Genomic DNA, 14,568 nt, shown 5'->3' with positions numbered 1-14,568 from the left:
ACACTAATTATGTGAATAGGTGACAAAATACCAAAATTTACCAAAAATGGCAAAAGTGAGTTAAATATAGAATCATAAATTACTGACCTTAAGGGTCGTCCCAAAACAGACGGGACCTTATTCTGAGTTTTAAACTAAAGTTAATAAAGAACAACAAATATTATTATAAATAGCAAAAATACTATTTTCGGGGTCTTAATGAAGGAATTTGCCTAAATTTTGGTGACATTCATGGCTTTGTCTTGAATTTGGACCAAAACGCTGTTTCCTTTCGACCTACCAAATTTCATGGAATTCTGACACTGTCACCCTGATGGTCTCTACTGGCACCCCCCTTTGATCTTGCGTTATGATTTCCTGCGCCCCTATTGCTCTAGGAAGGCATCTGTTGTCTGTTCTACATCAAAAATAAAAATAAAAATAAAAATCTATAAAACTCAAAATTATAGAGGGAGTTAAAATAGAATATTAAGAGAGAGTGTTAGTAAATAAATTGAAAGCTCACCTCAAATATTGAAGAAACCACAAAATAACAATCAATTGAGAACAGTGAGTGAGTAGAAGAGGTTGCCAAAATAGGGAGGGACTGGTGTTTGAGTCAATGGAGGTTAAAACATAAATATGAGCTTTATTTCTTCACAAACCTTCTCCCTCTTTTTCTTTTTGTATGTGTAGCCATGTTTATACATCCTCTCTCTACTCTCTAGTAATTTTTTCTTATCTCTATCCCTCTCACCGTCTCCTGTGTTTGTGTCTATCAACAGAGATATGATAAAGCCAAAACGAGCTAGGAATTTTTTTTTTTTTGGATAAAGGTAGGAAACCTCTTGATTGATGATGAAAAGACCAAAAGGGGGCTCCAATTTTATTTATTTTTAGCTCACGCATACCTTTAGGAGCAACAAATTAATTTAAGCCTTCTGTTTAGCCTCTACCATTTTAACTTCTCTATTATCGTTTTGCCAAATACAAGTAGCTCGACTGTCCTTTTTTTATATAGAGTATAGATATAAATATAGATACTAATAAATTTTTTTTTTTTTTTTAGTGGGCTAGAAAATACTATTGTTTATTTCAGTTTTAAATTTTTTAAAAAATGGGCCCAATTAAAAGGAGCGTAGGCCCAAACGGTTGAGCAGTGATCCAAGTCCAACTACAAAATTCTTTTGAATTTCAAAACATATTACCGTTGAGTTGAGCAACACTCAAAAATCGCAGGCCACACACCCCTACCCTGCTTTTCCCATAAATAAGAATCCCTCACATAAGGTGGATTCTGTTTTAGATTTTGAAATTAGAGAGAGAGAGATGGGTATCGGCAATGGATGCATTATTTTGATTCGAAGAGTGATGGGGAAAAAGGGTGAGGAGTGCAGAGAGTGCTGTCTCCGTTTGCTTCAGAGTAATCTTCTCATCAAAATCTCAACTGGTTTCCCTCTACCCATTCGCAGTACAAGTTTCTCTCTCTCTCTCTCTCTCTCTCTCTCAAATTTGTTTCTATGCTTTGATGAAAAATAAAAAACCAAAACAAAAAAAGGACTGGGCATCACTGCTTTTTTTCCCTTTTATCAATTCCGATTTTTTTTCTTCATATCATTATAAAAAACAAACACTAGAGTATTCTTGACTTGGTTTGGATGTTTACACTATAGAGTTTGTTATTTTTTCGGAGAGTCCCCACCGGTTGAGAGTGCTGTCTCCGTTTGCCTTTGGAGGTATTCTTCTTTCTCATCAATCCCTTTGTTGCTTCTATTCTTATGTATTCATTTGTCAAAACTCAAAAGAACACTTTGTTTGTTTGATGGGGCAAAAGGGTTTTGCTTTTTGCCACGGTCATGGGTTCTTGCACAGGTAATTTCCTCTTAATTCAGTATTTCTTAATTTCCTTTTAGTTTTTTGTAAACAAAATTCTCAAGAATAAACCAAACTCAATAAATAATATTCCCAAGGATCTTGTCAAATTCCTAAATTGACTCTGTAATCATGGTGATTCTGCTAAACAAAACTATAATCCTTGCACAAGAAAATATGCTTTTATATTTTATATTTTTTATATTATCTTCACAGGATACTAGCGGGCTTATAAACTAGTTACTAATTAAAAATACTAGTCTACACAAGAGCAGTGCATTGTTGGTTTGAACATTCACTAGGGAATTATTGGTTGGTATCAATAAAACTTATCAAGTGAGAACATGGCCATGTGTTGTAATTACATTTTGGATGCTATTAATGAGATTATTAGTAATTTCATTCAATGAGATTATGCCAGCTGCTTCTAGTGCTGGGGCTGCCACTTCCATCACAAAAAATCCATTGTGGGTTGTTATGACCAGACTCCAGATTATGAATAATATTCTGCTCTATTTTGATTTTCTCCTCAGAATTTCGTTCTCATCCCCTTATTGGCCTCTGCATCACCACACTGCCACTGGTCCACCCCCCAACAGCCAGACCCACCCCCCTCCGGTGAGTTCAATGGTGATAGGAGCTAGAGACCTTTAAGGTTTAGAACCCATACATTACTTAAGGTAATCTCCAAATTTTCTCAATCTAAATGTTTCATTCATGTTTATACACAGTTTCAAGTTTGTGACTTCAAAAACAAAAATATTAATTTGATCGGTATGTTAGACTAAAATTTTGTATTTCTTATGTTGTGGCAGTTTTGTTGAGTTATTTGGTTTAGAATGATATACACGGCAATTGACAATTTCTACTTAACCTATGAGCAACTAAAGAACTCACCTTCTAGGAAAGATGGTATTGATGAAGCTACTGAAACTACCCTACGAATCTATGGCTGTGATCTCACCCAAGAAAGTGGCATCTTGCTTAAGACATAAGACACAATGAGGGGAAGCCAACCTTAGGATTAGGTGGTTTTGGGTGCCTAACATCTTCCCAAGATCGTACCTTAACTTCGAACCCATATCTCTAGTAGTAAGACCAAAAACTTCTTCCTTAAAAGAGCGCTATATTCATGGTTCCTGGGCCATTGTAAAACTAGGTGGCGATTCCTCCGTTGTGTCCACAGTAGAGTTTATCAGCTGCATGTTGGGCCAAAACGTGAAGTCCTCTGAAAGCAACACAAAGAAAAATGAACCTATTAGCAAAAGGAGCTACTAGAATAAAAGTGCGAAAATAAGTAAATACACCTAAAAGTCTACCCACCTACTCTACCCCCGGGCATTGAGCATGAAGCCACAATCTCCTATTGATTTGGGGTGCACTGGTCGGGGTTTAATTCGAAATGCCTCAAGAATTTGGTTAACAACTTGCTCATAAGGATCCTAACTCCTCCTTCTACAAAGGCCATTAAGGGTATAACCACAATTTCAAGCTTCTTACTGACCTTAATGTCTGCATCTGGGATATACCTAACCCCAATGTCATCTGGAATGCCATAAGTGGCCCTAAAAACGTCTAATCTCTTGGGAGTATCTACCATAGACTTAAATCTACTCATTTTCACCTACCCAAGGAAAATGAAATGATGAACCAAAATGGAGAAGGGGAGAAAGATCGGGAAAACTTACTAGGATGGCCAAGGATAGGAGTAGGTCACCACAGGAAGCTCAAACCTTTTAGGATTGAACAGGCTCTCTTGAAGAAATGGAGAAATGTGAAGGAAAGAGTTAAGACGTAGAAAAAATGGGAACCCAAAAATTGGTCTGGGTTCCCCTTTATATAGGAAAGAAGGGAGCGGGAAATGACAAGAACGACACTTGGGTTCCTGTGCCCACTCTGTTTTCCCAAAATACCATCCGGTTGTCCAATTGGACACGCGTTATGCATCGAAATGATAAATGAATGGTCTTGTTTGAAGCAATAATATTTTAGGCCAAAATTCAAAACTCACCTTCTAAGTTTCTCCACTTTTCATTTCAATTTTTTAAGTTTGCATTTTGTCATTAACTTACCCAAAACGGCGTTGTTTTGGCTATAATTTAATATTTAATTATTTATTTCTTGATTTTAAAAAATGTTAATTAAAAAAAACATGAAATTAAAATAACCCATTTACCCCACGGGAACAAAAAAATCCCTAGCCTAACCCAAATCTGAGAGACTAAAAGAGGGTGAAATAGAGAAAGAGAGATCGAGAGGGAGAAGGAGGTGTTTTTGATGTCTCTGCTCCAGCGTTTCTCGATGGCTCAGCTCCACTCCAGAAGGTCTACTCGATAGCTCTGGTCAAGAAGAAGAAGAAGAAGAAGTAATAGATGGGAGAATGATACCAGTGAGGTTTAAAACAAACTATGGATCTGTTTGGGATCCGCTTATTTTGCTGAAACTAAAAACTTTTTGTTAAAAGTACTGTAGATAAATGTAAAAATTAGCTGAAATAGTACAGTGGGGCCATGAATAGTACCAAAAAGTGCAGTGAAACCTATGAATAGTAGCAAAAATAATTTAAATAGTAAAATAAGTTAGTTTTTTAACTTGGAGCCAAACATACACTATATGAACAAAAAAACATTATAATGGCATTAGTACCATCTTTATTTTTTTCTTCCTTATCAAATGATGCAGCTACTAACGACTTTTCTAGACTAATCATAAACCCAGTATAATTAGATTGTATGAAAGAATTGCTTGTGCTTCATCTAGAATCTACACAAAAGTGCAAAGAAGACCCAATACATTTTCTAAGAAAACAACTTGAAGTTCTCAGTGGAGCATGCATGTGAATCATGATAATTCTTTGGAAGCTCCTATGAAATGATAAGTGTTTGTTAATTAACTTTAAGGAAAAATTAATTCTTATTCATTTTCTTGGCATGGCATTTATGTATTTGATTTAAATGAAGATTTAAACTAAAGAGCTGTATATATATCTAGCTTACTACTTATCACTTTTCCACATGAATAATACTAGAGATACAAACTATTTTACAAATGTCTGATGTGGTGAATGATTATTGGTAAATGAAAAAGTAATATTAATAATGGGTCTAAATGAAAACTGTAGGGATGAAATTCCCAAAACCAACAAATGGGCCTGTGGACCCACACAAGGCCCAACCATGACCCAACGGGGAATAAGGGCCCGAGCGACTTTCGGCCCAACCCTATTGAGCCCGGTTTTGATCCAAAAGACGTCCGAGGAGGAATGCCTCCTCGGACACGCAAACATGGGCCCAATATGCGTCCCCTACACAGTGAAGAATCCATTCAGGTGAATGTGGGTAGGAAGGTGAGCCTCACACAGCAGGAAGGAAGAAAACATAAGGCATCAAGGAGAAGCCACAACTGCCGCATTAAATGCAAAAAAGCTACTTTTTCAGCCGCATTAATGTGGAGAAGACAGGCGAACAGTATTACGTTGGCCAGTGCAACTCACAGAAAGACAAAGAAGATGTCCGATGGGACAGGCACTCAAGTGAAGGTCCAGATGGCTAACAAGTGTAAGGTTCTTATCAATTCAAGGAGGCTATATAAGAAAAGGAGATCCCCTTGAAGAGGGGATCGGAGAATTGAGAGGAAAAAGAGAGAAAAGGGAACAGAACTCTTTAGTCTGTATACAAAGCAAGAGGTGCACGTATACGTCTCCTCGGACCGATATCTTATCAAACGTAAGCGGAATATTCTCACGTTCAACGTATTGCATGGCGTACATCTAACTGACGTTCACTTCGTCTAGTCCTAGCTCTGTAACCCACTCTCTACAAATTCATTGTCTGGGGACTTTTGGGCCAGAACCACTTGCTTGCTGGGCCTGGGCTTCAAAAACGACCCCTACAATTGGCGCCGTCTGTGGAGAGAACTTGTGTCTTGACAAGTGAATCAATAAGAGATGGAAGGATCAGGTCCGCGCCAAACCGGACGTGTAGAATCTCAACGACAAGACAACTTTCTAAATCTCGAACGAGCGAAGGACCAAGATAATCAACGAGAGGGCAGTGTGAACACCTCTCACACGAGTAGAAGCCGCTCAAAAGGGAAAGATCACGCGCCCCACAAGCACAACGAGCGAAAGGCTCTACAGCAAGAGATTGATGATTTGAAGAAGAAGCTACGTCGGGCCCAGCGAAAACGTCCTTCACCCGGCTCGGACATTAGCAGTGGTGAGGATGGCGAATACAGACGAAGGTCAAAAACCCCTCCGAGCGAGACTTTTTCCTATGAGGAAGAACGGTCTCGCAAACGCGGCCATAAAAGCCTGTCTTACCAAGGCCTGGCCAATGATGCCATGAGCAAGGCCCTGGATCGCATCTCCGAGTCGCCATTCACACATAGAATAGAGAGGGCAGTGCTCCCTCGGCGGTTCAATCAGCCAACGTTTGCCATATACAATGGCCGACCTGACCCAGTGGAGCATGTAAGCCAATTCAACCAGAGGATGGCCGTCCACTCCAGAGACGAGGCGCTAATGTGTAAGGTGTTTCCATCTAGCTTGGGACCCCTGGCAATGAGATGGTTCGATGCCCTCCCACCGAATTCCATAGATTCCTTTAAACAGCTGACGCAGGCTTTTGATTCCCGCTTCATCACCAGCACTAGAGTCCCTCGGCCCCTCGACTCCCTCTTATCCTTGTCCATGCGGGAAGGAGAAACGCTGAAGGCCTACTCGGACAGATATTGGAAAATGTACAATGAGATAGAAGGAAACTACGATGACGTTGCCATTAGTACATTCAAAAGGGGCCTGCCGACAGAGCATGGTTTAAGAAAGTCCCTTATTGGGAAGCCAGTCACCAGCGTGCAACAACTCATGGACAGAATAGATAAGTACAAAAGGGTCGAGGAGGACCAGCAGGTTGGGAAGGGTAAAGCGAAGGTTGTCCCTCAGGAGAGAAGGGACTTCAGGTCGAACCGCTTTAGCAGCAGTAACAGGCCGAGAAGGGATTATATGGAACAGTCCGGACCTACTGGGGCTCAGGTAGTCCATGCTGTGTTTCGAGAACCATTGCACAAGATCCTGGAGAAGGTGAAGTGCGAACCTTTCTTTCAGTGGCCGAACAGGATGGCAGGCGACCCATCAAAACGCAATCAGAATCTATACTGCGCGTACCATCAAGAGCCCGGTCACGCCACCGACGATTGCAGGAATCTAAAAAACTATTTGGATCGGCTTGTCCGAGAAGGAAAACTGAGGCATCTATTGCACCACCCTGAACAGTCAAATGCCGAAACCAGACAAGGCGCATTGAGGCCACCCATAGGCACGATAAATGTCATTCTTGCCGCACTTGGGAGAACCGGCTCTAGCCCATTCAGAGTAATGTCAATGGGCAGGTTCCCGACGGAGCCTGACGGAAGGGAATCAAAGAGAGCCAAAGTGAGGGCGACGCCATTAATCGGGTTCACGGAGGACGACAAGTAAGGAACTATCCAACCCCACGACGATGCCCTAGTCGTCACGTTTAGAATAGGAGGTTATGACGTGAAGAGGGTGTTAGTTGATCAAGGCAGCGCCGTAGAGGTAATGTACCCTGATTTGTATAAGGGGCTGAACCTGAAGCAGGAAGACCTGTCGCCATACGATTTCCCCCTGGTCAGCTTTGAAGGAAAACTCGTCATCCCGAAAGGCATAATTAGGTTGCCTGTGCAAACAGACTCAGACGTGGTAGAAGTGGACTTCATTGTCGTAGATGCATACTCCCCCTACACAGCTATTGTGGCCCGGCCGTGGCTTCATGCACTGGAGGTTGTGTCATCAACCTTGCACCAGAAAGTGAAGTACCCGTCAGGAGGTCAAGTTAAAGAAATAATAGGGAATCAAGGAATGGCTAGGCAATGCATGGTGTCGGCAATCTCACGACAATCAAATAGGGAACCTTCCACTTCAGCCGAGAGCGACTTATAGCAATCAATGACCCCGGTCCAAACTGCGGGTAGTGGAGGACCGGCCATGGAGGTGAACTGTGAGGAGCTGGAGAAAGTACTTGTCGGTTAAGACCCTGAGAAGTTTTTTCAGATCGGCTCGGAATTACCAGCACAGGAGAAGTCAGTGCTAGTTGATTTTCTTCGATGGAATGAGGACATATTCGCCTGGGATCCCTATGAAGCCCCCGGGGTTGACTCAGATCTCATATGCCATCACCTTAATGTTAACCCGGCTATAACACCAAAGAAGCAACCTCCTCGGCGGCCGTCAAAAGAACATGCAGACGCTGTTGGAGAAGAAGTCGTAAAGTTGAAGAAAGCTGGGGCTATCAAGGAAATATTCTACCCCGAATGGTTAGCAAACACAGTCGTGGTAAAGAAGAAGAGTGGGAAATGGTGGGTCTGCGTAGACTTCACGGACTTAAATAAGGCCTGCCCAAAGGATCCTTTCCCAATGCCGCGGATTGACCGACTGGTAGATGCAACTGTCAGACACCCCCGAATGAGTTTCTTGGACGCTTTCTAAGGCTACCACCAGATATCCCTGGCTGCCGAAGACCAAGAAAAAACCGCTTTTATCACCCCAGTTGGCAATTATCATTATAAGGTTATCCCCTTTGGCCTGAAGAACGCCGGGTCGACCTATCAGAGGATGATGACTAGGATGTTTGAACAGCAGATGGGTAAAACCGTTGAAGTGTATATAGATGACATGGTAGTAAAGAGCAAATTGGTGGCCGACCACATCAGAGACCTTGGAGAAGTGTTTCGAATTCTGAGAAAGTACAAGCTACGACTGAACGCATCCAAATGTTCATTTGGGGTGGGATCAGGAAAGTTCTTGGGCTACATGGTGACCCACCGAGGAATTGAAGTTAACCCTAACCAGATAAAAGCCATTCATAGCTTGCAGCCTCCTCGGAATCCCAAAGAGGTCCAGAAGCTTACCGGCATGATAGCTGCTTTAAACCGTTTCATCTCCCGCTTAGCGGACAGATGCAGGCTTTGAGTAGACTGAAGAGTGTGCTTTAGCTTTCCAACAGCTCAAGGAATACCTCGCCCGACCACCGATCATGTCCAGTCCCGATGCCGACGAGGTGTTGTTCGCATACATCGCAGTAGCCTCTCATGCGGTGAGCTTAGTGTTAATCCGAGAAGACAACAGCACGCAGCGGCCCGTGTACTATGTAAGAAAATCGCTGCAGGAGGCAGAGATCCGGTATCTCCCCCTCGAAAAAGCTATATTGGCCGTCGTACAAGCCACGCGGAAGCTCCCCCACTATTTTCAAGCACATACAGTAGTTGTGCTGACTCAACTTCCACTGAAATCAGTCCTCCGCAGCGTCGACTACACAGGTAGAATAGCCAAGTGGGGAACAATCTTGGGCGCCTTCGACATTAGATACATGCCTCGTACCGCCATAAAAGGCCAGGTCCTTACCGATCTAGTGGCTGAATTTGTAGAGCCCACCCTAGAAGGGACGGAAATGTCGGGGTCGCCAATTGCTGATGGGAAACTGGTCAACACGATCTCTCAACATGAGCATAATAGGTGGAGAGCACACATCGATGGTGCAGCAAACCAAAGGGGCTCAGGAGTAGGGCTCGTTCTAGTCTCTCCCGAAGGGATAACCATAGAGAAGTCGTTGAGGCTCGGATTCTCTGCCATGAATAACGAAGCCGAGTATGAGGCACTGTTGGAGGGGATGTCAATGATCCGGAAATTGGGTGGAAAATGCGCAAGCATATTCTCGGACTCGAGACTCGTTGTGGGACAAGTAAATGGGGAATTGGAGGCGAAGGATGAAAGGATGCAAAGTTACCTGGCCCGACCTAAACACCTACAGACCCATTTCGATGACTTCTGTGTGACGTATATACCCAGGAGTGGGAACACCCATGCTGATTCCCTCGCAACACTGGCCACCTCCTCGGCTCAACCCCTTCCGCGGGTTATTTTAGTTGAAGATCTCTACCGCCCAACAACAGAGAAGGCTAACGGAACTCGGGTACATAACGTCGGGGCAGGACCTAGCTGGATGGACCCCCTGGTGATGTTCTTAAAGCACGACACCTTGCCGAACGACAAGGTTGAGGCTGACAAGATCAGGAGGAAAGCTTCTCGATTCTGGCTGTCCGAGGACTCCAAGCTTTACCGACGGTCATTCTCGGGGCCATACCTGCTGTGTGTGCACCCAGAGGCTACAGAACTCATACTAGAAGAGTTACACAAAGGGATCTGTGGAAGCCATACGGGGGGAAGGTCCCTCTCCCACAGGGCCTTGACGTTGGGTTACTGGTGGCCGAGCATGCATAAAGAGGCTCTGGAATATGTGAAGAAATGCGACCAATGCCAAAGGTTCGCCCCGAACATACATCAGCCGGGCGGAGAACTTAACCCGCTGTCCAGTCCTTGGCCATTCGCACAATGGGGCCTAAACATACTAGGGTCGTTCCCCAAAGCGGCTGGGAACAGGAAGTTTGTTCTCGTCGGCACCGATTACTTCACGAAGTGGGTCGAAGCTGAGGCGCTGGCAAACATCAGGGACGTCGACGTCAAGAAATTTGTCTGGAAAAACATTGTCACTAGGTTCGGGACCCCGCACACCCTGATCTCGGACAACGGCCTCCAATTTGACAGCAAGGCCTTTAGAGAATATTGCAATGGGCTAGGGATTATCAACCGATACTCTACACCAGCCTACCCACAGGGTAACGGTCAGGCGGAAGCCATCAACAAAACCATAGTGAATGGACTGAAGAAGAGGTTGGACGACGCGAAAGGGAGGTGGGTTGAAGAGTTAGCCCACGTCTTGTGGACATACCGCACCACGCCTCGCAGGTCCACGGGAAAAACCCCCTTTTCCATGACCTACGGAGCCGAGGCTGTCATCCCACTGAAGATAAACTTCCCCACCCAGAGGACTACTGCCTTCAACCCCGTTGCTAACAACAGCCTTCTGGAGAAAAGCCTGGATCTCCTTGAAGAGAAAAGGGAAAGTGCGAGGGTTCACCTAGCTTATTATCAGCAAAAGCTCAAACAGGGCTACGACGCCAAGGTGAAGTCAAGGCCCTTGACGCCCGGGGATCTAGTGCTGAGGAAAGTCCTGGGCACCGCGAGGAACCCTGCATGGGGAAAGCTTGGACCAAACTGGGAGGGCCCATACCGTATCACATCCGTAGCCGGTATTAGGGCGTACTTTTTGGAAGACTTGGACGAACATGTAGTACCACGTCCGTGGAATGTAAATAACCTGAAAAGGTACTGTTATTAATGAAAGACACCACGCTTGATGCCGTGTTTCTGTACAGCTATTTGGGATAAGAGCCATGCAGAACCCAAGTCCTGCATGGCTCCTCGGACCACAGACTTGGGGGAAATTAACCTCGCAACGTTTCTCATAAAGAGTTAAACAGAACCCAAGTCCTGCATGGCTCCTCGGACCACAGACTTGGGGGAAATTAACCTCGCAACGATTCTCATAAAGAGTTAAACAGAACCCAAGTCCTGCATGACTCCTCGGACCACAAACTTGGGGGAAATTAACCTCGCAACGATTGTTGACTATCATTCTTTATACATTCATTCATTCACGCTTGGTTTTCAGCAGTTAAAGACAGAATAAACATCCATCCATGACAAAAAACAGAAGACAAAGTAAAACAACAAGAGGAAAAGGAAATCACATCTTTCATTAAAATCCCCAAAATCAATCCTTTTACAGCCGTTAAACAAAACAAAGTATGAAAGATCTAACAAAAAAGATCCTACACTACTTTCCCAAATCTGATCCCTGAGCAGGCCCAGCTTGGTCGCCTGCTGGCTGTGATCCCGGAACAGTTTCCTTAGCCTGTGCAACGACCTCCCTAATTGAAAGGCTGTCCTTGGATAACTTGTCTTTCCCGGCCGGCCGTGCACCTTCAGCTTCAGGCGTAACGGAGTCCGAGGCCAAAGCCTTCGTGGGGGAAGGCTCTTCAGTCGTGACCTCGTCAGGAATCTCACGAACGTCCTCAGGAAAAAAGATATTCTCAGTTTTCCTAAGGTCGGAATCCGCTGGGACTGCCGCCCGGTCCAAGGCCACACCCCAAGACAGGGTGATGTATTCCCTGCATACAGTTGCCACCTCCTCGGCTAGCCTGACCTCAGTGTCCTTGACCCCGCGATCATAAGAGGCTGCCACTGCCTTCTCGGCCGCCTCCCTTGCCAGGCGGGCCTCCCCCTTAACCTTTGTAAGCTCGGCTTTGAGATCTGAAACCGCCTGCTTCTCTGCCCTAAGATTTTCCTCGGACTGGCGGAGCTGTAGGCGCAGATCCTCAGCCTGCTTAATGGCATTTTTTAGGCCGGCTTCCGCGCTGTCCCACCCCTTCTTCGCCTCCTTCACTTCATGGCTCAGGCTATCATTCTCCTTCTTGAGGTCGCCAGTAGCCCTCTCGGCAATACGGCGGCACTGAGCCTCTTTATGAAGGTCCTCACGTGCCTTCTTGGCCCACTCCTCAGCTACGAAGATTTGCTGGGTGACCTGCACCAGGAGAATAAAAACTTAATCAAAGAGAATGGTGGATAAACGGATGCGTAACAGGGGAGCAAGATAATAAAAATTTCCGCTTACCATTGCCATATCCCTCTTCAGCGACATGAAGAGCTCTGGTTGTTGAGTATCCCGGAGCCCTTGCATGTCGCGAGGCAAAAGAAGAGGCTGCTGCAGTGCCTCAGCCAAGAATGACGCCTCCCTTCGTTGGGATTCCCACAAAGTTGCATCCCAAGAAATTGGAGTGCCATCCAGTTCGAGCCGTGGCGACCATATCCGTTGTTCCCTCCGAATAGCCGCCTCGTCTCGGCTATCAATGGACTTGGTCCTCTTCTCTTTGGGCTCCTTGGTCTCTTTGCCCTTCTTCTGAGGTTTGGCTTTTTCTTGGCCAACCTCACCCTCCTCCAACTCCCCCACAAGCCTTTTTCGCCTTAAGTTGGGCATAGGCTGCAGCGCCATATCCGAGGTGGGAGGAGGAGGAGGAGGAGCCTTGGAGGTCGGCTACTCCTTTTGGGCATCCTTGGAAGACTGCCCTTTGTTCCTATTGGCAAGAAGGCCCTTGAGGCCAGACCTTTGTCTCAAGTCCATTCCTTCTTCTTCTTCAGGCTCTTGGCTGGTACCAACTTGTGCAGTTACTAAACCCAAGTCAGGGGCTGCTGAGGCGCGGTCCAGATCTGAATCAGAATCTGATAGCTCTACTATCCTGGCCGACACCTCTCCCTCCTCAGCAAAGTGAAATTGGTCATCTGATCCTCCAAAGACGAGTGCGAGGAACCGGCTTCTTCCTCTGGGATAACTACTGCGGGAAAGGCATGCTGAGCAGGCAACTGGACGGGGGGTAAATCTCTCGAGGCAAGAAAGCCTGGTACGGAGACGTCTATCAGTGCTAATCGCGGACTACCTGCCCTAATTGCTTGGCCGGACTCTACTAAGGCACGAGTGAGGGGCACGTAGTCCAAAATTAGAGGCGCGGATCGTAACTGACCGTCTGAACTCACGTAAATCTCAGACCTTAGAAGAAAGTTGAGTGCCTGGACGTTGACCAGGCTAAGCCGAGGAGTCGTATGCTTCTTGTCTGCAAGATCCGAAGAGAGGGATGTATTAGTCCGAGGAGGAAAACAAGCAAAGTCAGAATATAAAAAAAAAAAAAAAGATTAGAACTAAAATCCTTTCCAAGGGATCTAACTCTATGGTGCCCCACCTGGTTTTCCTGCCTTGACTAGGTAGTGAAGACCGTCGTGCCACGGCCCGGAAACGATCAAAAGGTCGTCCTTCAAGCCTTTGTTGGACTTGGGAAGGCAGGATATGAACCTCACCTCATCGGACCTGGACTTTAAGTAATATGAGTCGCCGAGGTTGTGCAATTCATATAGATGAACCACATCATGCCATCATGCCATGAGAGGTCGAGGTTCATCTGATTGTTCAGGACCTCTATGCACCCCAGGATCCGGAACATATTCGCGACGCATTGGTGAGGGGCCAACCTATGACCACGCAAGTAATCCCTAGTTATCCTCCCCATAGGGATGGTCATTCCTCCTTCCACAAAGGCTATCACCGGAATGGCCACCTGCCCCGTCCTTCTCTTGATAAAGAGGTCCTCCAGATGACAATACTCTATACCTACCTCCGGCGGAATACGGTATTTGGCCCTGAAGCCTTCCATACCGGCCGGGGAATCTACCATCTTGTCAAGCTTACCCATCCCTCTAATCCTAGGTGACACGAAAACAATTTACTTAAGAAATAACGCCGGAAAAGGGCAATGGAAAAGGAAGTGCGCACTTACGGGTGAGGAACTGGCAGGAAATCTCCAAGGGGACGACTGCGAAAGCTTGAACGCTATAAAAGGGAGAGTGCGAGAGTGATCTGAGTGCTCGAACGCTTGTCCAAAAACGAGAAGGAAATGCCTTCAAAAGTCTTATGTATCTAGGAGAAGCCGGACAGACATCTTCCTGCCTAGGGAAACGGAAATGATCTCAACCGTTGATCTAGCGTTCAACCGTCGGATCAAAATATCCAAAACCGCTAAAAAGCAGTAATTAGCGCCACATGGGGTCATTAACCACCTCCGTCATTAATGAGGCACGTGAGAAGCATACCTCCGCGCAAGTAAAGTAGGGACCCACAGTAAATAATCTTATGAATGTCAAAATCCTGCCCTTCCTCCTCGGACAAGAAAGAAGGAGCTGGAATTTTGAGGGGC

At 45.4% G+C, this 14,568-nt stretch overlaps 1 protein-coding gene and 1 long non-coding RNA gene across 2 annotated transcripts; both read left to right on the top strand.

Moving 5' to 3' along the window:
• Positions 1–1,228: 1,228 nt before the first annotated feature.
• LOC126726092 (uncharacterized) lies at positions 1,229–3,822 on the top strand. The gene is made up of 3 exons (XR_007655684.1): positions 1,229–1,450; positions 1,653–1,715; positions 2,385–3,822. It is a non-coding gene; the product is annotated as an uncharacterized LOC126726092 (long non-coding RNA).
• A 5,081-nt stretch (positions 3,823–8,903) lies between these two features.
• On the top strand, positions 8,904–11,445 carry LOC126728243 (uncharacterized). Its single transcript, XM_050434103.1, has 2 exons — positions 8,904–10,093; positions 11,439–11,445. The coding sequence occupies exons 1-2, from the start codon at positions 8,904–8,906 to the stop codon at positions 11,443–11,445; spliced, it is 1,197 nt and encodes a 398-aa protein (XP_050290060.1).
• The last annotated feature ends 3,123 nt before the right edge of the window (positions 11,446–14,568 follow it).

This window comes from Quercus robur, chromosome 5 (assembly GCF_932294415.1).
Source record: "Quercus robur chromosome 5, dhQueRobu3.1, whole genome shotgun sequence".
Classification (NCBI taxonomy): Eukaryota; Viridiplantae; Streptophyta; class Magnoliopsida; order Fagales; family Fagaceae; genus Quercus; species Quercus robur.
The sequence above is the reverse complement of the archived record's forward strand: the minus strand, read 5'-3'. Positions and strand labels throughout refer to the sequence as shown.